This window comes from Carya illinoinensis, chromosome 9, assembly GCF_018687715.1.
Source record: "Carya illinoinensis cultivar Pawnee chromosome 9, C.illinoinensisPawnee_v1, whole genome shotgun sequence".
Classification (NCBI taxonomy): domain Eukaryota; kingdom Viridiplantae; phylum Streptophyta; class Magnoliopsida; order Fagales; family Juglandaceae; genus Carya; species Carya illinoinensis.
Window position 1 is genome coordinate 2,170,569 of NC_056760.1, and position 25,171 is coordinate 2,195,739.

General features: G+C 34.8%; 2 protein-coding genes across 4 annotated transcripts; one reads left to right on the forward strand and one right to left on the reverse strand.

Moving 5' to 3' along the window:
• Positions 1-5,034: 5,034 nt before the first annotated feature.
• Positions 5,035-10,316, forward strand: LOC122277830 (ribosome biogenesis protein NSA2 homolog). 2 transcript variants are annotated; one of them, XM_043088020.1, is made up of 9 exons: positions 5,035-5,195; positions 5,298-5,417; positions 5,539-5,606; positions 6,336-6,444; positions 6,533-6,601; positions 6,780-6,837; positions 9,464-9,699; positions 9,804-9,860; positions 10,000-10,316. In XM_043088020.1, exons 1-9 carry the CDS (start codon positions 5,193-5,195, stop codon positions 10,015-10,017), a joined length of 738 nt encoding a protein of 245 aa, XP_042943954.1. In that variant the 5' UTR covers positions 5,035-5,192; the 3' UTR covers positions 10,018-10,316. The 2 variants fall into 2 exon arrangements, with proteins under 2 accessions (XP_042943954.1, XP_042943953.1); XM_043088019.1 differs by having other exon boundaries at positions 9,804-9,855.
• A 411-nt stretch (positions 10,317-10,727) lies between these two features.
• Positions 10,728-15,283, reverse strand: LOC122277829 (aluminum-activated malate transporter 8-like). Of its 2 annotated transcripts, XM_043088018.1 has the most exons (7): positions 14,884-15,283; positions 14,160-14,300; positions 13,638-13,913; positions 13,358-13,494; positions 13,027-13,176; positions 11,431-11,913; positions 10,728-11,088 (listed from the first exon to the last, which is right to left on the reverse strand). In XM_043088018.1, exons 1-7 carry the CDS (start codon positions 15,203-15,205, stop codon positions 11,062-11,064), a joined length of 1,536 nt encoding a protein of 511 aa, XP_042943952.1. In that variant the 5' UTR covers positions 15,206-15,283; the 3' UTR covers positions 10,728-11,061. The 2 variants fall into 2 exon arrangements, with proteins under 2 accessions (XP_042943952.1, XP_042943951.1); XM_043088017.1 differs by having other exon boundaries at positions 10,728-11,913.
• Positions 15,284-25,171: the final 9,888 nt, after the last annotated feature.

Genomic DNA, 25,171 nt, shown 5'->3' on the forward strand with positions numbered 1-25,171 from the left:
ATTGCTGTCAAATCCGAGTTTTGTTGCGGTCAAATTCATTTTTCAAGGAGAGTTCTGCTTGGCTTTACTCTTCCAAAGATAATAAAGGAGGAATGTTATATATAATTATAGAATATATGATAAAATTAATTTTTTTATGTAAAATATATATTTATTTATTTTTTTAAAAAGATTGTACGATATTTGTGTATTTTATAACTGTAAATATTATTTCTATTTGCAAATTATTTCATTTATATTAGTGACAAAATTTACATTTCATATCAACGCCCAACCAGTCCTAAACCTCTTTTAAGAATCACAATTTCCCTTAATGCGTGTTTGAAAAAGTTGATGTATGCATAAGGTTGCCGTGTATTCCACAATTTTGCCTTGAAAATTCATTTATTCCCTTGTCCAACCAAGCCAATGAAATTCTTATTAAACTATTCGAATTTTCAATTCTCAGAGCAATTATTAGACGTCTAACAAAAACTTTTTAACCTGCATTTTCAAGTTCTTCATTATATATATATATGTATGGATTGGACCTAATATATAGACCAATCATTAGTCTTCCATAAACATACCAACAAAAAGTGGATCCATTATATCTATTCTCGTCACCTTTAATTTTCTCAACAATTTCTTAAAAATAAAGTAGTCTCTCGCAATCAAGGATTCTTTAAATCTGGTAAGGTTCTGGCGGTGCAAAAGTTGGCCTTTTGATTGAGCCATGCACAAAGCACAGACAAAGCTGGGGTCCCATATCTTATGCTAAGCTTTTTGTTCCAAGTGGGTGAGGGAACTAAGGTCCAAAGAGTCAAAAGTTTTGAGGACACCCCTTTTCTTTCTTTCACATTTGTCTTCTTATTTTTATATCAACTAGTGCATAATCGTCATGCATATTTGTATTTTTTTATTGAATTTCCCAAGAGACTTGATTCGATGGCATGAATTAAATGATTGAACGAAACTCGAGAGTGTATTGCGTCGGTGCTAAAAGTATCCTTATTTTTCGCGTAAACAGAACATTTCGTCGTCCTTAATTATCGTGATGTGGTAGTTGCAAGGAATCGGTCTAATCGAAAACGTTTGGAATTTCTACATACCATGACTTGCTTATGTGGTGCGCTGAATGTCCAGTATGAGAAATAATATTTGTAGTTATGATTGTGCAAGTAATATATAATTATTTAAAAAAAATAAATTAATATGAGATTCACATGAAAAAAAGAACTAACTTTTTAATCGTGAACCTCACTCTTTTTTAAAGCGATTGCGCGACGTTTATAATTTTACGACTGTATATAACATTGCTCGTCTACATAATAGACATCATGACTCGCGAGCTTTTTGAGCACAGCAAGCAGGACCGGCTCAATACATTTCGGATTTAAGGTTAAAATTTTGAATGGGTTTGTTTTAAAAAAAGTAAAAAAAAAAAACTTATTTTTATGTTTACACTATATTTTTATATGAAAATAACATCTATAGTTTTGTAAAGTACAATTATTAATTAAGATTTTATACTATCTTTTCAACTGATAACTAATTTTATTAGAAAATTTTTAATTTAGAGAGAATTTAGTCTCTTGGGACCCGTTAGCACAACTCATCATAGGTATTCTCTACTATTCTCAAATTTAATTTTTTCTTTCTCATTATATAAAATTCAATAAAACATCTTAATTCAAACTATTTCATTACTATTCATAAATATTTTAAAATATTCTTAATATCCAAACAAGTCCTAAAAGTAATTATAATTATTATTGTCAATAAAATTATATAAATAATCTATACATTTGGGAAAAAGTGGACCTTTGTCTCTTTAGAAGATTATACAAAAAATTTTATGAACACTCAACAATTAGATTTTGCTATTTATAATTTTTACATTATATATTAAATTACTAATGACAAAAGAAAAGTGTATTATTAGAATGAAAATAATTGAAATAATTATTATGTGAGATAATTTTAAAACTAATAATGACATAATATCTATTTTTTATTTTTGATATTTTCTCATTAAATTAATTAATTTTTTTAATTAGATATTTTTTTCTTTTTAAAAACTTATATTAAATTTTTTTTTTCGGTCCTTCTACTAACAGCTTAGGCAATTGCCTAATTTGCGGAAGTGCTGGCCCGGACAGCAAGTTTGATAACTCAGTCACAGTTCAATAAGATGGACATGATATGTTTTTTGAAAGAAGGAAAAAATGAATGTGAGAGAGAGAGAGAGAGAGAGTAGCAACTAGCAAGTTCAATAAGATGGACATGATATGTTTTTTTTTTTGAGAGAGAGAGAGAGAGAGAGTAGCAACTAGCAAGCTGGTTGCCAGCTGCAGAGGGGACGTTGTGCATAAGCCATTATACATGGCTGACAAAATATGCTCAGAGCTTGACCTCCTTCGTGGATGCGATCGATAGCGAAATCTGTTGGAGTGCATGTCACTTAAAAAAAAAAAAAAAAATTAAGGACTTATTGTATAACTTAAATTAGATGTAAAAAATATAATATGGTTGTCAAAAATTATTTTACAACTATTTTATATTTTCTGTATCCAATTTAAATGATGTAAAAAGTCATTTTTCTTACCGTATATTTGGATTGCATTGGGTGGGATTTTTCTGAATTATGTTTCAGTAATTTTTAGGCAGACTTTGAGGGTTGTTCCAATGCCTAGCCAATCAAGCAATGATCATTTTATGCTCAATTTTAGCACAAGACATGCATGAAACATTTTATACATATTTTGTGGGTTTTATATATATTGGAGAAAGGAAAAGAATGGTCCGGATAATCAAGTCTGCATGAGTGATCTCTCAGATAGAATAAATTCCAACAACAAAGGACAGCTAGCTGCAACCAAAGCAGTTGAAAATGAAAGATGAGAAGTTAGGAGGTAGAATCTTCTCCAATAAAGAGCCACCATTCTTTTGTCAATTATGACAGGTGGAGATTCTAAGTCTTATCCAGATTACGTTGTTTTGACGAATTAGATGCTTACCCTCCCTAGAACACATGGCTGTCAAGTTGGGGGGGACACGTACGTACGTACACATATATACATCCTAGAAATAAATAAAATAAGCGCAAATAAATTTATTTGGGTTTGCTTAAAGAAAGACAATGCGATTTATTATTACGATCATGCATATATTTTAGCAGTCCATTAAGGCCTTGTTGAAAATCAAAGAACAAACAACAAAATAGATAGAGTTTGAACGTTCCGTTGGAAAGATCAGTATGCGGCCTAAACGTCAAACATGTATAAATATATAGGACATGATCGAAGTCGATCTCTAATAATTAGATTGCTCGTAGTCGTAACAGAAGCTGTCACCCCCAACGACAACATAAATAATCGAAGAACAGTGGCTAAATGACAAGAGATGCCAGCTGCGCTAGCTAGCTGCCTGTTGGTTGTAATATATACTGCGAACATGCATGCATGGGATCAAGTGTTTGGGATCTGAAAAAATGAGTTAATGAATTATTGAAGGATTACATGTAGGCCTGTTCATTCAGGTTTCGACCTGGAAATCTGGATGTATCCGGACCGGAATCCGAATATTAAATCTGGGCCAGAACCTGTACCGGGTTAGCCCGGTTCTAATATGGGCCGGAATTTGGATAAATCCGGATTTTGAAAAATCCGAATGCTGGGTTTCGGATAGAATCCAGGTGTGTGTATTTTGTTTTCCAGAAACAGAAGAACCCCATCTTCAACAAGAAAGAGTAGATCTAGAAAAAAAAAAACCTTGTTCGACTACTGATACCATATAAACACATCCCATAAAAATATTCAAAACATTCTCATCAAAACAAACCTAAAATCAATAAAGAGAAAACAATACAAATAGAGAAAACAAATACCCAAAACCGAATAGAACCCAAAAATAAAATAGTAGATAAATGGAGCGAAAAGTAGAAGACGACGGCCATGAAGAACATATCTTCGATCGGTAGAAGAAGAGTGACACGAGCTAGGTTTCGGCACGAGAGAGAGAGAGAGAGAGAGAGAGAGAGAGAGAGAGAGAGAGAGAGAGAGAGAGAGAGAGAGAGAGAGAGAGAGAGAGAGAGAGAGAGAGAGAGAGAGGGTCAGGACTCGGGGAAGACGGGTTAGGTTTTTTTTTTTTTTTTTTTTTTCCAATTTATACAAACCCGGTTACACCGGGTTACTAATATGGAACCCGGATTTGAAACCCGAGTCCGGACCGGATAAATCCGGTTTGTCCAATGCGGGTTCCAGTCTAGATAAAATTCGGGCCGAAATCCACGTTATCTGAATTTTGGGTCGGGCCGAACTAAATCCGGCCCGTATGAAGAACCCTAATTACATGAAGATACGTACCAAGCTGTTAGAACTTGATCGCCAATGATTATTGGGTCGTTCTTTAACTGTTGTTAAAAGAACAACAAAAAGGTCTATTTAAAAAATGGGCAATCTTATATATATATATATATATTTATAGAAATTAGGATACAAGTTGTTGGAGCTCGCCAATGATGGTTCTTCTCGTGTTGTTATTGTTAAAAACAACAAAAATATCTATTTGGGCATTCCCTTAAAATATGTGCAATATTTCTGGAAACATATTTCAAATTTCGAGCCAAAACTTTTTGATTGGGAATAGAAATGAGAATTTTGAATTTGAGATGAAAGTTTAAAATATTATTTTGTAGTATTATTATTATTTTAAAATTTAAAATGGTTGAATTGAGAGTTGAAAAAATTAAATTATTTATTATATTTTATGTGAAAATTTAAAAAAATTATAATAATGAGATAAAAATTTTAAATGTAAGAAGAAAATTTATTGAAGAAAATTTTGAGCTACTAAACTTGCGCAGCCTTATTCCAGCAGCACGTTGGTTCCATGGGCAAAGCTGAGCTTATTAATAGGGTCTAACCCAATGTTAGAGGCCTAGAGCCCACAGTCTTGAAATAAAACCCATATAACGGCCCACACAGCCTTAGTCCAGTTGGCCCAAAGATTCATGCCGACCGACTGAATTGTCGGTATGCACCAATCCGTAACTTCGAAGTTCAACCCGCCTCTCCTCCACTGAACGAAGCCCATTTTTTACCTCGCAAAGTTTCGAATCTAATTCTAAACCCTCACCACCGACTAGGGTTTTCTGATTTTAATTTTTCTCTGCACTCTCTGTTAGCCGAGTCTCAAGATTCCTCGTCACTATGGTTCGCTCCCTGTCTTTTCTCTTTCTCTTTATGGTTACATCTATTGTTTTTGATAGCTGATTTGTGGTTTTTACTGGGTGTTATTATTAATTCTTTTGTCAGCCGCAAGGAGATTACATAGAGCTTCACAGGAAGAGACATGGCTTCCGCCTCGACCACTTCGAGCGCAAGCGCAAGAAGGAGGCTCGTGAAGTCCACAAGCGCTCTGAATATGCCCAGAAGGTCAACTTCCCCTTCTTTCTCTTTTTAATTATAGTGTTCTGTGAATTCCACAATCTCTTCTTTCTTAATTTTTAGAGCTTGATCTCTCATTTTATTGGGGGGTCGTATTTGAATGGAACAGGCTCTGGGTATTAAGGGCAAGATGTTCGCGAAGAAACGTTATGCAGAAAAGGCTCTGATGAAGAAGACGTGAGTCTAAATTTTTTTGTTTTTAATCTTTGGTGTATTTCTGCTTTTTGCTAATTTTCACTTTTTCACTCGATTCTTATCCGAATTTATTTATTTCATTCCAATTTACTATGGAATTTAGACCGTTTCTATATACTAGTTGTTCAAAGGGTATTAGCACGATGTGTTGTTCTTTATAAATTCTGGGCATTGAGAACCCCAAGGGGTTGGCCCAAGTGGTGAAGGCCTTGGTCTTGGGATCTCATTCCCTTCAAGGTCCAAGGTTCAACACCTCATGGGTGCAAACAATCCTTTGGGACCACACCCCCGGGTGAAAAACCAGCGATTTAACCAGTTTCGTATAGGGAAACTTTCGAAGGTGCGGTGCACGGGACCGGGGTTTATTCTGCAAGGGTGGGTCTAAAGAGTCCTGCCTTGGAGAGGTTCCCCGACATCAAAAAAATAAAAAATAAATTCTGGGCATTGAGATTTTGATGCCTTAGTAAATATGTGCTATGGACCATTTGGAGAATAACGCCCTTATCTTTGTCATGATGGTCAACAAAGTTATCGCAGTTCTCTGTTTTTTCATTACTCAATCGCTCATACTATTATATAAGTTAAATCACCATGCATCATATTATTCAGTGATCAGTCACATATAACTTATATTTTCTTCTTGTTGACTACTCTTAAACTGGATAGCTACTAGTAGTGGGTTAAAATCATCTTATTTTTGCATGCAAACAGACTGGCCATGCATGAGGAATCGTCCACCAGGCGCAAGGTGGATGATGATGTCCATGAAGGAGCTGTTCCTGCTTATCTGCTGGATCGCGAGAACACAACACGGGCAAAAGTACGTTGCTTCTGCAATCTGAAAATACTTGTTTTATCTGCAGACATCTCCTATAATGTGTATAAATCTGAGATTACACTGTTTATAGGTTCTTAGCAATACTATTAAGCAAAAGAGGAAAGAGAAAGCTGGAAAGTGGGAAGTCCCTCTGCCAAAGGTAATCAACTTCCTCGCATCAGTGTAACTATTTTGCACTTCCACGAGTTTTTTGCCATTTCCTTTGCTCATATGTGCACGTGCGCTCATTGTGGTTATCGTGCAAGATCCTTCAATTGGGCACTTGTCTTAAATGTAAACAGAGGAACTTTATAACTGGATTTATGTCCCTTCTTCAGGTGAGGCCTGTGGCTGAAGATGAAATGTTCAAAGTGATCAGATCTGGTAAACGAAAGAGTAAGTTTGCCTTAACCCACCTTCTTATGAATCTCTTCTTGATAGGGTTGAGTTGGCCAGTCCAGACCGGATAAACCGACCAGACTGACTCGGGGTTGGGTCCGGTCAGTCTTGGTCTAGATTTTATAGGACCGAGTGTTTTCAATCCGGTCCCGGTCCATAGGTTTTTCACCCCGGATAGGACCGAATGGAAATTTAATTTTTTATTATTATTATATATATTATTTATATAATAGTTGTATATAATTAATTATATAATTATATATGGTATTAAAAAAAAAATACTAATAGTCTATTATAGAATGTAGTTATACTTATACTAATATAGTTATACTAAATCACTATAACTAAATCTAATATATAGGTATTATCCCTCTATGCATCATGTGGTGTGTATGGCAGGAGCGAAATGAGAGGACTTTTGAGGACCAAGAAAGATCAGTAGAGGAGCTTAAACTTTTATTTTTCAGAACACTTTGTAACTGGGCTATTGCTGTGGATTTTGATGGCATGGCCATGCGTGATTTTCTTGTCTCTAATGTGCCTACCTAGTTAGGGCGTTAGAGTTGTAATACTGGCTTTGCCATTGATCAATAAAATTTGTTTATTTATAAAAAAAAAAATCTAATAAATAGGTATTGAGAAACGTGCGGCAATTATTGATGAATTGTACAGAATAATCAAAAGAGAAAAAAAATAGAAATCGACTTAGATTTAATGTGGTTTGGCAATGTGCCTACATTCACAGGAGCGAGCGGCGTGAAAATTCACTAGATGTAAAGTAGGGTTACATAATGTGTATTTATACTAACTTTAGACGTAAGGACGTATTTAAGAAAAATTACAAAAATACCCCAGTACATTCTCTGCCTACTTTCACTTTATGAGCCATATACTTCAATAATAGCTATACTAATAGTCTACTATTAATACTAATATACTATTATATAATTTATATAGTTATACTAAATCACTGATTTACCATAACTAATATTATTAATATATAGCTATATTAATAGTCTCATACTATTATAATTTATATAGTTATACTAATCATAATAAGTTAAGAACTAAATCACTATAAGTATAATTATATGTTTTTTTGATAAGTAAAAAGAAATATTTAGTATGAATGTATTATTATATTCTTTAATGTATAACTATAATATATAGTACTAGTATATATTAATATATTAACATATTATAAGAGTTAATAGTATAAATTATAATATACTTTTTTTTGATAAGTAAACGGTAGTATTAATAATAATAGATTATAATATACTAAATCACTATAACAGCATAACTGATACTAATATATAGCTATAGTAATAGTCTACTATTAATACTATTATATAGTTCTACTTGTAATCACTATAATTAATACTAATATATAGCTATACAGTATACTTTTACAGTTATCTTAATACTATTAGTTTATTATATAGTCTAAGACTCAATTCTAATATAGGCTATATAGCTATAACTAATATTAATATTTATATTAATACTAATAATGTAAAATATAGTTATACTAACTGACCTGTTCAACATAACTAATATTACTAATATAATATAGTTATACTAAATTACTAATAGTCTAATATTAATACCATTATATAGTTTTACTGATCATAAATTCATAATAACTAAATCATTATAAGTCTATAGCTATATATATTTAGTATCAATGTATTATTATATTCTTTAATGTATACCTATTAACTATAATATATAATACTAGTATATATTAATATATTAACATATTATAAGAGGTATAGTATAAATTATAATATATCATATATGTATAAATTTATAATACTATTAGTATAGTTAACTTAATATGTAATATGTTAGTATTAAATCACTATAACTACATAGAGTATTAGTAATAAGAGTATTACTATTATTTAATATAGTATTACATAGAGTATTAATAAATGTGTGGGGTTTGAAGAGATATAGTAATACTAGTATATTACATATAGTATTATTATTATTACATATAGTTATTAGTTATAGTATTAGTACTAGTGTATTATTAGTTATAGTAAATAAGTTAATAACTATTACTAATTTCCTATATACTAATAGACTAATAGTATTAGTTTATTACTAATATATATATATATATATAAGGGTATACTATATGTATATATATTAAATATATCACAAAATAATTATGTAAGTATTAAACAAAATGTCCTTAGATTAAAAAAAAAAAGGTCAAAGGTGGACCAAACGGACTGATCGGACCGGCCCGGTCCTTGGGGAGTTTGGTCCGGTCTAGAGTAGGAAAACCCTGGACTGAATAGGTCTAGTCCGGTCTACAAAACCTCCCGAGACCGGACCGAACTCTCCCCTACTTCTTGACATTGACAATTTGTGTATTGTTAGAATTCATTTATCCTTGATTTCTTTGTATGTCTTTAGCTTATGATAAGACTGTAAGAAGAGACAATTTTAAAGTGCTAGGAGATTGGTGTAGAGCTATTGTTGTTTTCCTTTTATTCACCTTTATTTATTATTTGGCCTAACTCTACTGAACTTATGACTGCATGAAATTCATTTGATTCAAGTTAAATTCAAATTATTTATATTTTCCCATGCGGATTCCCTTTTGCAGCCAAGCAATGGAAAAGAATGGTCACGAAAGCTACATTTGTTGGACCTGGTTTTACGAGAAAACCTCCCAAGTATGAGCGGTTCATCCGTCCTACAGGTTTGCGGTTCACCAAAGCTCACGTGACACACCCTGAACTCAAATGCACTTTCAATCTTGAGATAATTGGAGTAAAGAAAAATCCTAATGGTCCAATGTATACCTCTCTTGGCGTGATGACAAAGGGAACAGTCATTGAGGTAACTTTTCTATAAAAAGCTTGTGTTTTTTGATCGATCCATGAAAGAACAAGTCAGCATAATGGGTTTACCCTGTTTGTTTATCCTGTAACGGTGAATTTCAGGTGAATGTCAGTGAGTTGGGTCTGGTTACACCAGCTGGGAAAGTTGTATGGGGTAAGGTTGTGCTTCTGATTTTATAACCATTTATTACCATCGTTATCAATGCCTTCTTTTTCAACTCCCATTGGTGCATGTCACGTTTGGTTTGTTCTTTATATTATCCTCCCCTCTGTCTCATTTGTTTTGTGGTGAACGCAGGGAAATATGCTCAGGTGACAAATAACCCCGAGAATGATGGGTGTATAAACGCCGTTCTGCTTGTATAAAGAGGGTTACTGGCAACAGGAGACGGGGGAGAACAGCAAGATGTCTGAAATAGGGTTCTTTCCTCTAAACGGGAGGAGTGGTCTCTTGTGAGTAACCCAATTACGTAATACAGCCTCTTTATTTTTATGTTTTATTTTTTTATTTGTCCCCGAGTGTAGCAGCATGCTAAAATAATAGTGTTGTTGGAGTTATCTGAATGATGCAGTTTTGTATTCGCAATCTTTCAATTTTATTTAATATTTAGCTTACCAGATTTCTCTATGGTTAACCATTTAAGCGGAAGGACAAGCATCTTTAATGGGAACTCCAATCAGTCGTCTATTATCATGAATAAAACTAATTGATTACCGATCAAAAAATAAAAAATAAAAAATAAAAAATTGTAGCGCAACTAGATTCAATCAGTATTAAAATATAATCGTCTCGTTTATTGGTTGGTTGAACGAGTCTTAATCCTTGTCATCCTCCATGCATGCTCGAGTTGGCCTCCTCCCCTTCGACAAATAATTCTTCCGCAACATAGCATTCACCAAATTACAGAATACGCAATTGCGTACGGTTGGCTGCAAAAACCCAGTTAATTATGGTCACATTAAAATCGAATTCAGCGGTGTTACATATCTGTAATGGAATGTAATAGAGAATAGGATGTAAACGAGTGATGGAATGAGAATTACTGTATTCCTTTTCCGTAACCGAGTACCACGCGGAAAGCACATCTACAAAGCAGCACCAGAATAATATTTCAGATGCCCTCGGGTGATTCACATGCTTGCTAATATATTAGAAAGCATTGAATTACTAATAAGTCCCTACTCTAATATGGTCGGCCCTTACAATATCAAATGTAACTAAAACAGATACTTATCACATTACTCACGATGTCTTAGATCCATCTTCTACCCTCTTTATTCAGCAGCCCATTACTAAGCCCACGGTTCTCAACCCACGACAGCAGCTTAACCCTAACTCATCTTCCCAACAGGAACCAGTTCAGTTCCTCAATGCTTCTACTCCAACCTGCCGTATCACAAGATCTCTCTGTATTAATTGATTAATGCCTCTTGGTGAAACAATCCAACTATTTATTTATTTTTTGAAATAGACAACAATCCAACTATCTTAAGGAAACTTAAGATCGGAGAATCAGGTTAAATATTTATCTTGTGCATATTTACGGTTGACTCGGAAATTACTGATAACCAAAGGAAAATATTATTTTATTTTAATATTCATGATCGTGCGGCACTTTTGATTTTAACAGTTTATCAAATTCAAATGGTTATAATGTGATATAGGTGATATTGGTCATAGGTCAGTTATGAATTTTTATAATCCAAGTCGTTGGCTGTCTTTTGGTACCTCAGAAATTTCATTTTCCATCGGACCAATATTCATGTTTGACGTTGCGGGTACTGTAATTGTAACATGGTCAGTACTGCTGTCACCATCCAAAAGAGGTTTTATTCTTCCTCGATGAAGTAGCTGTGGTTTTTCTGGTGATACAGAGGGTTCAACAACACTCTTGAAATGTGCTAAGCAAGATAGCTCGTGGACGGATTCACAGATTTTCTCCACGCATCTTGTGATTTCTATTAGCATTGAAGTCACTGAGGCAATTGGTATAATTGCTAGGAGGTCCGCATTCTCTAGTACTATTGAATCAGCTTTGAGTGCAATCTCGAGTTCATTAATGGCAGTTTTAGACATTTCCACATGGGAATTGGCGGCTGAAGGGTCTGTCATTGTTTTAATTGCTGTTGCTAATGCTTGAAGTGCCTTGCTCGATTCTGAGTTCATCTTTGTTGTTGATTCACGAATTCTGTATCGGAATTCTATTGGTGCCTGCAAGAATAACATGTACACATGTTAATAATTAGTAGATTCTTCCAAAGTTAAGGTTTATATATAATTCTTTGTTAAATATTAATTAAAAAATCGTTTGATACAAAGTAAAGTTTTCATGTACTTTTTTTTACTTGATAAATTTCCTTAAACCCATGACAACAAGCTTCGTAAAATTATCCATGACAAAACAGGCCGTACACAATCCGTTATAATAATAGTAGTGAAATAATTTAAATTAAAACGTTTTAATGAGTTTTAGAAAATGAAAGAAAAAAATTAAATAAAAATATTAAAGCATTCACATCCTGAAGGAGAGAGAATTTTGTTAAAAAGCTAAAACTTTTTACGAAAATTTAGCGAATTACATGCTATAGGCATCCTGATGAATATGCTCTTACAAAATTAAAAAATTAGTTTGAATATAATTTTTGTTTTGAAGTTTGTAAAAGTTAAATTGATTTTTAAGTTTTGTTTTGAAATTTGTAAAAAATTATATTAACTTTTGTGTTTGGATAATGATTAGATAATGAATAGATAAAAAGTTAAAAATTTGAAATTAAAAAGTATTTTGTATTTGAGTGATTGATACTTGATAATAGAATTATGAGAACTTTTGAGAATTTTGAAAATCCCATGTCTTATCTCAGTGTCCAAGCGTCCCTAAATCGTAACATCATTAAGATCAAAATTATGAAAATTCTCATTGATGTTAAGGGCTATGTTTGGATGTTGAGATGAGTTGAATACTTGTGAATAGTAGTATTTTATGGATCCTATTGAAATGTGTTTAACTTTTTTAGGTTGAGATGGATTTAACTTTTTAGGATGTTGAAATGTATGAAGTTGAGATAATTTTACATTTTCTATGGGAAGTTAAAAAAATAGTGAATCTCATAAATGATTTGTTTGAGATGAGTTGAATTTAGTTCAACAACTGAATACAATTAGAAGCTAGCTAGCTAGGCAAGTTGTGTGTTTCTTTCATAAGTTTAATCAAACAAATTAATTCATAGGTACGTATATACTTTACGTTATTATAACTTATTTCTCCAGTAATTATTCTCAATTGATTGCATGTAGAAAAGATACGCTAGCTAGATTAATACGTACTTGGATATAAGAGTAGTTGACGATATGACCATTAAGAGCTTCAATATGGTAAGCACACTGTCTAGCAAGGGCCCCAATCTTCAAGTACTGTTTCCATGGATGACGGAAGGGGAAAAGGCCATGCCCTGGTTCCCATCTTGCGAAATTTGCCTGGAATATTCAATCATATTCAGTCATTCTGGCTAGCAGCTTGACTCAGTACGTTGTAATCATGTAATAATATATCATGAATGAACGACGAAAACGGAAAATGTCCAGCAGATCAAGTGCAGATCATCAGACTATATTTAATTGGCTTTCATTTAAAATGCTATATATATAAAGGCCTCACCAAAGATTCTTCATCGTTTTCCGAATTGAGGACTGTTTTGTATCCTTGAAGAAGTACTGCCTTATCACCCTCAGAGGCCGTGGCACCACCCTTCATTAATTCATCCACAGAGTCCTGAAAATATTCGCTCTCAAAACCTGTACTAAAACATTAACTTCTAATAATTAGTATCTAACAAACATTCCAAAGATCGATGATCAATATATGAGTAAAATGAAAGCAAATTCAAGTAGGTTGACATTGAATCACCAATGTTAAGGGTAAGTACGTACGTACGTACCTTCTAGATAGTTTGCAAGATTTTTTAAATTGGAAGCAATTAACTTGTGAAGATCTTCGCCAGCCCAAACCGGACAAACAAATATGGATATGATTATGCAGGATGCTGCTCCTATTACAACTGTTGAGACTGTTTGATGGGCCATCTGTAAGAGTTGTTGATCAACCCGATATCCCGACACCGATACCAAGGTGAATGTCAATATAAAAATTAAGACCCCATAGTCATATCTTGCCTTTATACGTGGACAGAACCGTGTGAATGATGATGTTGTAGCTGTACATGCATACGATACAAGACTAATTGCATCAGTACTAAACCACAAAAATTTTCTTTCACGTACTTCTAAATTTTCTCGGTTGAGCACAGAATATATGGAAGAAAGGAGAACTTGGAATACCAGGAATATATACATATATATATATATATATGAACCCAAACTTTCTGCTTTAGCCCCTTGTGGCAATATTCCAAGCTAGTAAGTTATATGCAGAACTTAATATACGATGTTAAGTATGGTACCTAGTAAGAAAACAAGCAACCCAAGAGCAAAAGGCTCTCCTTTCTCGCCAAAGAGACGTGTTGTGTGTTCAGCTCCAACCCCCAGAACACCCGCAAGTAATGTTGCAAAGCCTTTATTTAAACTTTTGCTGAGAGATGCACCTGATCAACAGAAGAAATATGATCTATAACTAATTAGTTGAACATGCAGCTAGCTACAAATCTTAAGAAGACTGAAATGCATTTTGATAATCTGAAATTTGGCTATATATGATAGGTTCGATTTTTCTTCGTGGAAATTTATAAGAACTTCATTCCATGAATGCAGGTAAATTTAATTGCTCACGTGACTAGGTCTCATTTGGTTATACAGTTTAGATGAGATGAATTGAGATGTTTTGTTGAAAGTTAAATAAAATATTATTATAATATAATTTTTTAATATTAGTTTTGTTTTATGATTTAAAAAAGTTGAATTGTTTATTATATTTTTTGTAAAAATTTAAAAAAATTGTAATATCATATGAGATGGGATAATTTGATTTTGTATAACTAAACCAGCCTAAGAAGTTAATTAGGTTGGCACGATAATTACCCAACCTGCAGAAAGTAAAGTGTTCCTACATTATTTTTAACGACATGCATGATTAATGTTCGGTTGTTTTGAAAGCATGTAAAAGCTCTTAATTTTTTTTTTTTTTTTGGTTGTTGTTGTAATTAATAATGAAGTTATTCAAAAGCTTACCAACACGGAATTCGAAGACTGCTATCACAGTCATGACAGCCGACATTCCTGAAACCCCAAAATCATTGTAGAGAGGTCTCCAATAGTACAACAAGGACACCATTGTGAGAGCCAACCCCACTTTTAGGGAGTGGGTGACTCTTCTTGGGTCGTCCTGTCCGAGCTCCTTTGTACTCTTTGCGACCTTGACAGCCTTATTCATGGCTTTCCCAGGCAAGGCCTTAAGCCAGCTCACACCACTGGTGAAAAGCCCAGCCTTCTGTCGAGTTTCTGACTCAATCTCCATGGCTAAAGAGTGGTGGAAATTAAAGCTACTTGGCATTGGCTGATGTAAGCTACTTGCGCACAGGCCAAGCAAACATTTTTGGGTGGCGAGGGTGGAGTGAAACTCGATGCTCGGAGAAAAATGCCTCTTGGTGAGTGTCTGACCTTGTGACTGAATATTTATAAGAAGAAAACCAGGGTGCAGGTCTACAATATTCAATTACACACATGTTGGTACTTGTCTTTGTAGAACGAGGGGACAGAGACAGAAACCTTTTGATCAGGAAGGAGTTGCAAAGAAGTGGCTGACTAGGCTTTAATTTAATTGGGATCTGAGGTTATTATTTTCCACGAGTACAAACAGATCGAAGACCACGATTCATGACAAAGTAATTCAGAACAAAATGTACTAAAAGAACCAATATTTAGTTCAGCCCACTACCTGGAGGCCGGAGGAGGGCCGGGGGTTGTTCAGCGTTAGCTTTTAGAGAATGGTGCAATAGTCTGTGTTTATAAAATATTGCCGAAGCCATTAGCTTTTTCACTTGGGGTTCATGCATGTATAAATTAGTATAACACAATGAAGCCTAGCTAATTACCCAGATCGAGCATTATAAAAAATGCCGAGGTAGGAAATCGATGTAATAAGTCCATCATGAGATGCACTGTATCCCACTGTTCACGAGCTTGAGGATAAACAAGTCAACCTACAAATTTTTTTTAATCTAATTAAAGAAAGTCTATGGATCATCCTCCAAACTAGACTGAGCTTGGGACCCTTGAAAGGCAAGAAAAAATAAACGATAAGAATTAAGAAAGGAGAAAAACGAATAATGAAGCCATGATAATTAAGAAAGGAATTAAACAAATTAACAAACAATGCCTATTAGTACTCTAGCTAAGCCAACGGCATATAAAAAAAAAAAAATAAACCAGTTAAACACATTAGGGCTCGTTTGGATAGTGAGATGAGATGAGATGAGATGGTTTGTGAATAATAGTAAAATTATTGAGTTGAGATGAGATGGTTTTAAATTAAGAATTAATTTTTTTTTTAAATAAGTGTTTGGATAAAAGAGTCTCTTCGTACGAGCATCTCATCTCTAAAACCAAACGCTCCTAGAGGAGATCTAACTATTTTGCGTGTAGAGCAAAATCTCCAAAGAAAATGAATCGAAAATGGGTACTTACCTGAGTTTAGTCCACTACTTGAGAGATTAATTAGCATGCCCGTGCTCAAGGATGACACGCACAAATTGAGAACTGGTCCTCTCCTTGAGGAGATCTAGGCTATGGTTTCACTTCAAGAATTGAGAAGCGAGCTGGAGAAAGCAAGAAGGAAGGTTTTAATGTTTGATAGGAAGGTACTTACCTGAGTTTAGTCCTCTGCACCAGATTATGATATAATATTGAGCTTATCTTGATCATATATGTGCGGGATAGGAAGGTTTTAATGTTATTGGTCATCATTGGCTCAACATTTGTTGATAAGACATCAAATGGTTAATTGACAGTCTGATAAAATATAACAAGTAGTTTTTAATAATTGTTTAATAATATATTATAAAATGATGAAAAAATAATGATTAAAGGGATAGTGAATAGTTTTTTATTTATTTTTTAATTATCATAATTATTATCTCCTGTAAATCTCAGTTTAATTAGCATGCATGGGAAATCATTTTTGGAGGGACCCTCACATTGCATTAACAATAGTAACTGATTTCTAAATCATCGATCCTGGTAACTATATATATATATTTTGTAGAAATAGACTTAATTTCATTCAATGAAACCGAAGTTACAGCTGTGACTAATCAATATAAGGAAAAACTCAGATTACCAGCCAAACTACACATGTGTTAGGGGCTCCTCTAACTACAAATTTCTTTATGACGGACATTGTCTTGACAACATTAAATAAAGAAAGCACTCTGTTAAAAAAGAGCTAACCGACCTCTTTTCTAAAGAAGAGAGGTACAAACAAACTCCATCCTCCCAAAAGAAAGGAGTACAACCACACTCCATTCTTTCAAAAAAGAGGAGTACAAACACTCACACTCACATACCTCCTAAGGAGGAGTGTGACTCAAAAGCTATGGACACTTGGTCCAATAGCCTATTCCTTTTTTATTATTAAATCAAAACAGAACATAAAATACTTAGAAAAAATAATCACAAAAATACTGACAATAGGGCTATAACAAGTGGGCCCAATCTAAACACATGGCCCAGTCTAAATAGTAACTATTTATAGCTGTATAAACGGTGAATCTCAATCACACCATGGACATACGTGACAACGCACGCCCATACTATCAATTTTCGATAGGTGACGCTTATTATGAATTACAGAGATGAAATGACCACACTACAGCAAACTTAATATACAGGAAATGAGCATTCGAAATAAACGCGTTTTAGTATGAAAAATTACTTTTACTCAGGACGACCACGATCGATGTGTATAATTACATCGTGGTGGGTACGTAGGAAATAATTAAAGTCCGGAGTTGGAAAAGACAAGCAGCTAGCTAGCACTATTGAATAGAATTATTGACTTATATTGGTCCTAGTCCTGGTGGAAAATTTTGCAAACCAAATTGTCAACTTGAACTATGCATTAAAACTTAAACCATTAACCCTTATTTTTTTTTATTCTTTTTTTTTTTTTCTGCTTTTGATCTCTTTTGTTGCAACTTGCGAGTAGTGATAAAAAAATTTCGTTTCTTCCACTTTCCGTTCATCAGATCCGCACTACAATTTTTGCGGAATACATAAACTACTATGAATTACCGACTTGCCTCAATGTATCTATATATAAACAAGTGATCATGGGTAGAACTTAATTTCTGGGAGGAAAGGAAAACATCAAAGATATTGCTTGAAAGTCTATGTATATATGTCTCTCCAAAACTCGCATCCCTGCATTATTATGATCCACTAATTGTTCAATTCTCTTGACCTTGTATGGCAAACAATGTCACACGGTCAATGGACGTGTTAATAAATTGTTTGAAACCCACCAAGAACCGGGGGCCAAACTTTCTTTTGGGTCTTTTTCTTGATTTTGATTCATGGAGTGCGGAGGCATGCACTACATTCTACTCGACAGTGGGAATTAATACGGACGAGGCCGGATTTTCAACCAGTTAAACGTAATCGAGTAATTTTATATATAATCGTGAATTGTGTAACTGTCACATAATCATTTTGAAAAATAATGAGATTTACTATTAAAAAATTAATTAATTAATTTTTATTTTCATATAAGTCTTATATTTTATTTATTTTTTTCAAAATAATTACACAACGGTTATATGATTTATGGTTACAAATATCTTTTATGATAAATTACTGAATCATGTAAATTTTGTATCATGTGATTGATTATTTTTTATTTTGTTTATTTTAACTAGTCTTTCCATAATCAATTACCTAGCACCCTGTGTCTTTTAGTTTGTCTGAAGGGGCACCCCTATACGTACAGACCGGAAATGAAACTAATAATTAATGTGTTGATCATGACTTTGTCAGTACGTAATGCATGGTATAATTCAACTTAATTTGGGGTCCATGATCGATTTCTAGTTGCTCTTGTCGTGGAAGGTTTTTGGTTTAGTACTTTTGTCGTTCTTTATACGCCATATAGATGCGTACGTATACTACAGCTTGTACTGTTGTACATATTTATTAGTTCAACAATTCTCTTATAGTTTTTAATGCAGCTTAAAGCGAAAGCTAGCATTGGTGGGCCGGATAACTTGAATTTGTTTCGACTTTTGTGTTCGCTCTCGATCCGATCGTTGGAGTTTTTAGATCCATTGTCACCTAAAACTCATTAATCAACCTTAAAATTCAGACAATGAATCTTCACTTTGTCGCTTATGTTTATTCTCAAAATTCATGTACGCTGCAGTACTAATAATCTGCTTTACGAGTGCCAAACGGAGAGGGAGCATATGTGATCAGTGGGCAGTTACTGAATGCAGAAGAACATGGGTGTTGTGTCAGGCAATCACGGTCAAAATGGGCGTGGGCAGACGACGTGAGTTAGGCACTCACAACCTGTTGGTTGGTGGACCATGCCGCCATAGTGTTTATTTTATTGTTTTCGTTAGGATTTTGCGAGTGTTGCGTTATTTTATTTTACTATGTGAGTTAGGTTTAAATAAAATAAATTGAAATAGTAGTCCCTCTTCTCTTTGGAGGATGAGGGTTGTGAGTCCTTCTCTTCTTTGGAGGAGGAGGGTTGTGAGTCCCTATCCTTCTTTGGAGGATGAGGGTTGGAATGAGTTTTTCTCGCAGACAAGTCGAGATTGACACTTCTGTTTTACAGAGTCTCACATCTCAGAATGGTCTTGTCATTAGAGAGTTTTGAAGTTTAGACATTGTCTGATGTAATGAAAGTTGTGTACGGGAAAACTTATAACCGATGAGTAGTTAGCTTGTAGTTGGGGTTTGTTACCCGTACTTATTAGTCACAGTTGTAACTTCATTCATAAATGAATTGAAGTCTATTTAAAAAAAAAAAAATTAATCTGCTTTACGCGTGAATTTAGTACGTTATAAGTGACGAATCGCGTCTCAAACTCACTTATAAAAATTTGTATCGTTGGAAACATAATTAACAAACTTCAATGTCAAAAGATTTTCAAGACCTGTTGCCCTTTAATTTCTTCTCGGAAATAGTTGCTCAATTTCTTCCAATACCAAAAAAATATTTTCATTGTTAAGGACGTGTTTCACCGCCACCTACCATATGGATCACTTGCAATAAATGAATGGGCGATACTGGTTGTCTTGTGGAATCTTTGATGCCAAAGTCAGAAATATAATATGAGATTAAGAGTGTATATTAAATCAAGTCGAATTAAGAATTTGTCACATCTTGTAGGCTATTTTTAGAGATTATTTCCTTAGAGTAATAGGAGTCTGATTAGAGTCTTGTGAAGCAATTTCCTTTTAAGAGTGTGAGTCCATATCTTGCTAGAAGTGGGAGTCATTTCCCTTTTAGAAGTTTGAATCCCTTCTTCTTATCTCTTAGCTAAAGTTGTGGGACTCAAATATCCTTTCCAGTTACCCCACTAATTTCTTTCGTGATTATCATGTGAGAAATTAAATACTTTGCATTCTTTGTACCTGCCTTTTACCCCATCGGCTCGTGGGTATTCGTTTGCTTTTATTTTTCCCTACCCCGCCAAGGATCCATGTTAGTTAGTGCGCATGGGTGTCTTCACTTCCTTTTGGTTGCCTATTAGTTGGCTACACCGTGCATGAGGCTCGACCTTTGGTAGCTCGGCCTTTTGGTTGTCTTGGGAGTCTTCAAGTCAACCGTAATTGAGGTAACCTGTAGAAAAAGAAGTTTTGATAGCTGTGAAGCCTTAGAAGGTCTTGAAAATCTTCAAGTCAATAATCTGCAAAATAAATTTAGAAACTTGGTCACTGGTATCCCGTTTGATCCCTAGTTTGTTGTGCAGTCCTTGGTTTTTTGTTTGTTTCATACTAAGTGGTGAGAGGCTTAGCTTGAAGAGATAGTCGAGAGATGTACTCGACCGCATTGAGTGTGAGGGTGGAGCTTAGTTTTGAATCTATGGATGTTTGCCCATAGTTGTTGGTCATATTGCTCGCCTAGATGCATTTGTCCTTTTCTCGCCTAGAGGCATTTGTATGGTTGCTCACCTGGAGGCGTTTGTACAGTTGCTTGCTTGGAGGCATTTGTATAGTTGACCGCCTAGAGGCATTTGTATAGTTGACCGCCTAAAGGCGTTTGTATAGTTGACCGCCTATAGGCGTTTGTGTTGTTGCTCGCTCAAAGGCATTGGTTTACTAAAAATAAAATTGGTTAGTATAATAAAAATGTACAAAGTTGAGATTTAAATACCCAAGCCTTGCTCTGGTGGCGATGGGCTTCCTGGTGAGAAGATTAACTAGGGCGTCGAGGAGTTTCCTTTGTACATGGCACTACGAGGCTGATAGCTCGCTATTGGTATTTAATGGTCGGGCGGTCCTTGAACTTTCTAGCCTTTTTTTTTGTTTGTCATGACGCCACAAGCTGCTAAGGCTTGCCTTTGTTGTTTTGGGTTGACGTGGTCTGAGGACCTATGCGTCTTTTTTTTTACGGCACCGCGAGGTTGATAGCTCGCCTTTGTGGTCCCTGAACTTTCTCACCTTTTTACATGGCACCGCGATGTTGATTACTCGTCATTAGTGTTTAATGATTGGGCGGTCCCTGACCTTTTCCTTTTGCAATGTCATGAAGACTTGACCGCCATCCGCTTCTATGGGTAAAGTGAGACTGATCTGTAAGGGGCACTTTATTTAGTACACAAATAGAATTGTTAATTTTAATATTTGCCAGATGTTCCAGAAATATGCAAAAAAAGTCTCATCAATAAAACAATAAATCAAATAAAAACTTTGTTATCATGGGTAAGATTTCTCCAAGTGCTTTGCATTCCTAGGGTAGGAAAGCTGCTTGCCATATGTTTCTCCTATCCCATCGTCGGTCGAGAAACTTCATCTGATTTCACGTTAGGGTGCCCTGTCTCTATCATCATTTGAGAGCACTCTGTCTCTACTACTGCCACGAGTATTTTGCCGCCTACTTGGGCTGTTCTCTCTTTGCTGGCTGTGTTCTCATTCATAGCGTCTCTTAAGCTTTGAGCGTTCTGGGACCATTCGCTCTAACTCTCCCGTGCTTGCCAGTTCAGTGACCATTTTCTTCATGGTCGTGTAGTCTTTTGTCCAATGCGAACCAGTCTGGTGGTATTTGCAATAACGATTGTCTGCTCTAGAATGACAATACTCTCTATCTGGCTCCTCCCTTTCTTGCACATATAGATTGTTTTACATCAATCTATAGTTGTGCACTGGTATCCTTTCTTGTCTTCTGTCCCGATGACTTGACGTAAGTTTCTTTCGCTTAGGTTGGTCTTATGTTTTGCCCTCTGCTTGTCTCTTCTCGGGTCTACAAGGGCTTGCAGTGTATCTTCAGCATTTACGAAGTCATCTGCCCTGTTTCTAAACTCCCTCCAAGTAGATGGGGTCCTCCTGGCTAACTCGGCCATAAAAGGGTTACGCGGCCAGATCCCACCTAGGAGGGCGGTCATAGTGATTTTCTCATTTTGATGTTCGGTTGTCAACCTCTCTATATTAAAACGGGTGAGGTATGTCGTCAGATTTTCTTCTTCTCTCTGCTTAACCGTTAAAAGGTATGCTGATGGGCGCCATCGCCTTCTACTTGGCATAAATTGTGTTAAGAACTGGTTGGCTAATTCCTCGAAGCTGTTGATTGATCCTACTCGGAGAGTTCTAAACCACTCTCTCGCAGTTCCCTTTAAGGTCAAGGGAAAAACTTAGCATGCAATTTCTCCATGAAAGTCGTGGAGTGTGATATGCACTTTAAAGTTTTCCAAGTGTTCCATTGGGTCTTTGGATCCATCGTACATGTCAATCTGGGGAACCTTGAATTTAGGTGGGAGGGGCGCTGCCATAACTTCGTTAGTGTAGGGGAGGTCTTATGGTTCAGCAGCTGTTCTACCAAGGAAGATCCCCCCATCTTCCTTGCCAACTCTTCATATTTGTCAACAAGACTTTTTAGCTCGTTGTGCAGTTTCTTCTTTTCCAGTTCTTCAATATCGACCCCACCTGCATTATGGGCATCCTCTTCCGTTTGTCCATTGATTGGTGGCATAGCAACATGCTGTCGCCTTAACTCCTCGTTTTCTTTCTACAGTTGCTCTACTAGATCTATCGCCCTCTTCAATTTTTCTTCCATATTTGCCCACCTCATCTCTATTTCTGTTGCGTTCGCTTCTCGGTCTCTAATTACTTGCGATAGCGTAGTAGTAGGCATGTGAAAAGCACGCTGGTTGCAGAAAATATATACCCCATAGACGGCGCCATTGTTAAGGACGTATTTCACCGCCACCTACCATACGGATCACCTGCAACAAATGAAGGGGTGGCACTGGTTGTCCTGTGGAATCTCCAATGGCAAAGTCAGAAATATAATATGAGATTAAGAGTGTATATTAAATCAAGTCGAGTTAAGAATTTGTCACATCTTGTAGGCTATTTATAGAGGATATTTCATTTGAGTAATAGGAGTTTGATTAGCCTTGTGAAACATTTTCCTTTTAGGAGTGTGAGTCTGTATCCTGCTAGAAGTGGGAGTCATTTCCCTCTTAGGAATCTGAATCCTTTCTTCTTGTCTCTTCTTGATTTTATCTCTTAGCTAAAGTTGTGGGAACTCAAATATCCATTCCATTAATCATTTGCAGGAAAAATTTCCATTTTTTCAGTGATCAAATTTTCAAACGATTGAGAAAATTTAAATGCTTGATATCGGTTTTAGATAAAGTCTCGTTTGATAATACAACTGTTCTTAAATATTTTTAGATATTTTCTTTCCAAACATGATTAGTCAAACACAAAGCATTTTCAATTTTAAATATTTAACTTTTTCATTTAATAATCATTATCTAATCATTACAAATTTATCAAATTTTTAAATAAGATATAAAAAATAATATAACATTTTTAAATTAAAAACTAATAATATTAAAAAAATATTAATTTTGTTAATTTTTTTCTCCCTCATTTTCTCAAAATCTAATAAAATATCTTAACCCAAACTAATTTATTATTATTTACAGATATATTGAAATATTCGAAATATCTAAATGGGTGTTTAGTCTCCCTCCTGAGTTTATGTCTGGGGCGGGACTCAAATTAAATTTTTTATTTTTGATCAAAAAATTAACTAAAAAATGATCAACATGAGATATCATCGATAGCTTTTGGGGGGTCCATAGTCACAAATGGTACAGGAAATTTTAACCCATCTTTAAATAATAAACGTTTAAAATAACTAATATGAAAAGTTATATGTATGTACGGTGGCGCGCCTAGCTACGTTCAATAAATCCATTAATTCAAAATAAAAAAAGGTCTGAAAACATAAAAATAGAACAATTGAATTCCTAATCTCTCTTTAATTATCACGTGACACCACGTCAAGAGGGCATCATCTGAGCTTCAAATGACCAAGTAGCATTATATATATTCTATTCAAATTGTAGTAATTAATTTTTCTTTCATTCCGTATTTATATATATCTATATATATATCAAATATTAATCAATACGAAAAATACTCTTCCTAGCGGCCTTCTAAAATATAAACCATCAGTTTTGATTTATCCTTTTCACTTTCCTCCGTCTAGCTATCGACTGCTCTAATTTCTCTCATTTAAGCCGGCCTTTTTTTGGGGGGGGGCCTTCCTCTTTTTAATTAATTAATCCTCTTTTTATAAAATTATTAAGGAATATGCAAACTAGCTAATCACTCATGTGATCTTGAATTAGGAAAACTGCAGGAGATCGATCCTTTTTTTGTACTCAAGTGTTGGACTTTTTGCTCCTTTGGTTAGTCCCACATGGGTGGAAAATGGGAAGGAGCAAGCTCTCAAGGCTAATAAATAAGAGACTTAACCTCTTAGTTTAAATGCACCAATCAAATGCTTAGTTAGTAACTTTTGACTCTAGTTAAATTTCTCTGTTGTCTATTTTTATAAAATGGAAAGATGTGTGAGTTAAAGTTTTTCTAGTGGGGAAAGCTTTGTGGGTGTGTTTGGGGTGAGGAGAAAAATTGTGTGATTGTAACAATTTTTCACATAGTGTATTTTCTTCTCTGGGTCTGGTGGTTTTTCTCCTGTTTTGGAGTTTCCATGTAAATTTCTTGTGTTGTTATTATTTCTCTATTTTTCTTATTACTCCTGCAAAGGGTAGATTCTAGGGGGTGAATTTGGGAGGTCCAAATCCTCAACAATTAGTATCAGAGCCACTAGATTCTTTTTGTGGGGTGGAGTTTTGGTGTGGTAGTGTGGATATGTACAGTCTAAGGAGGTTCTGTCTAGGAGATTGGAAATTTTAAGTGTGTCCATTGTGACCTTCCAATCTTTCCTGGGAACTGACTTAGTGAGGTACTATTCATTTTTACGGTAAATTCATCAAAACAA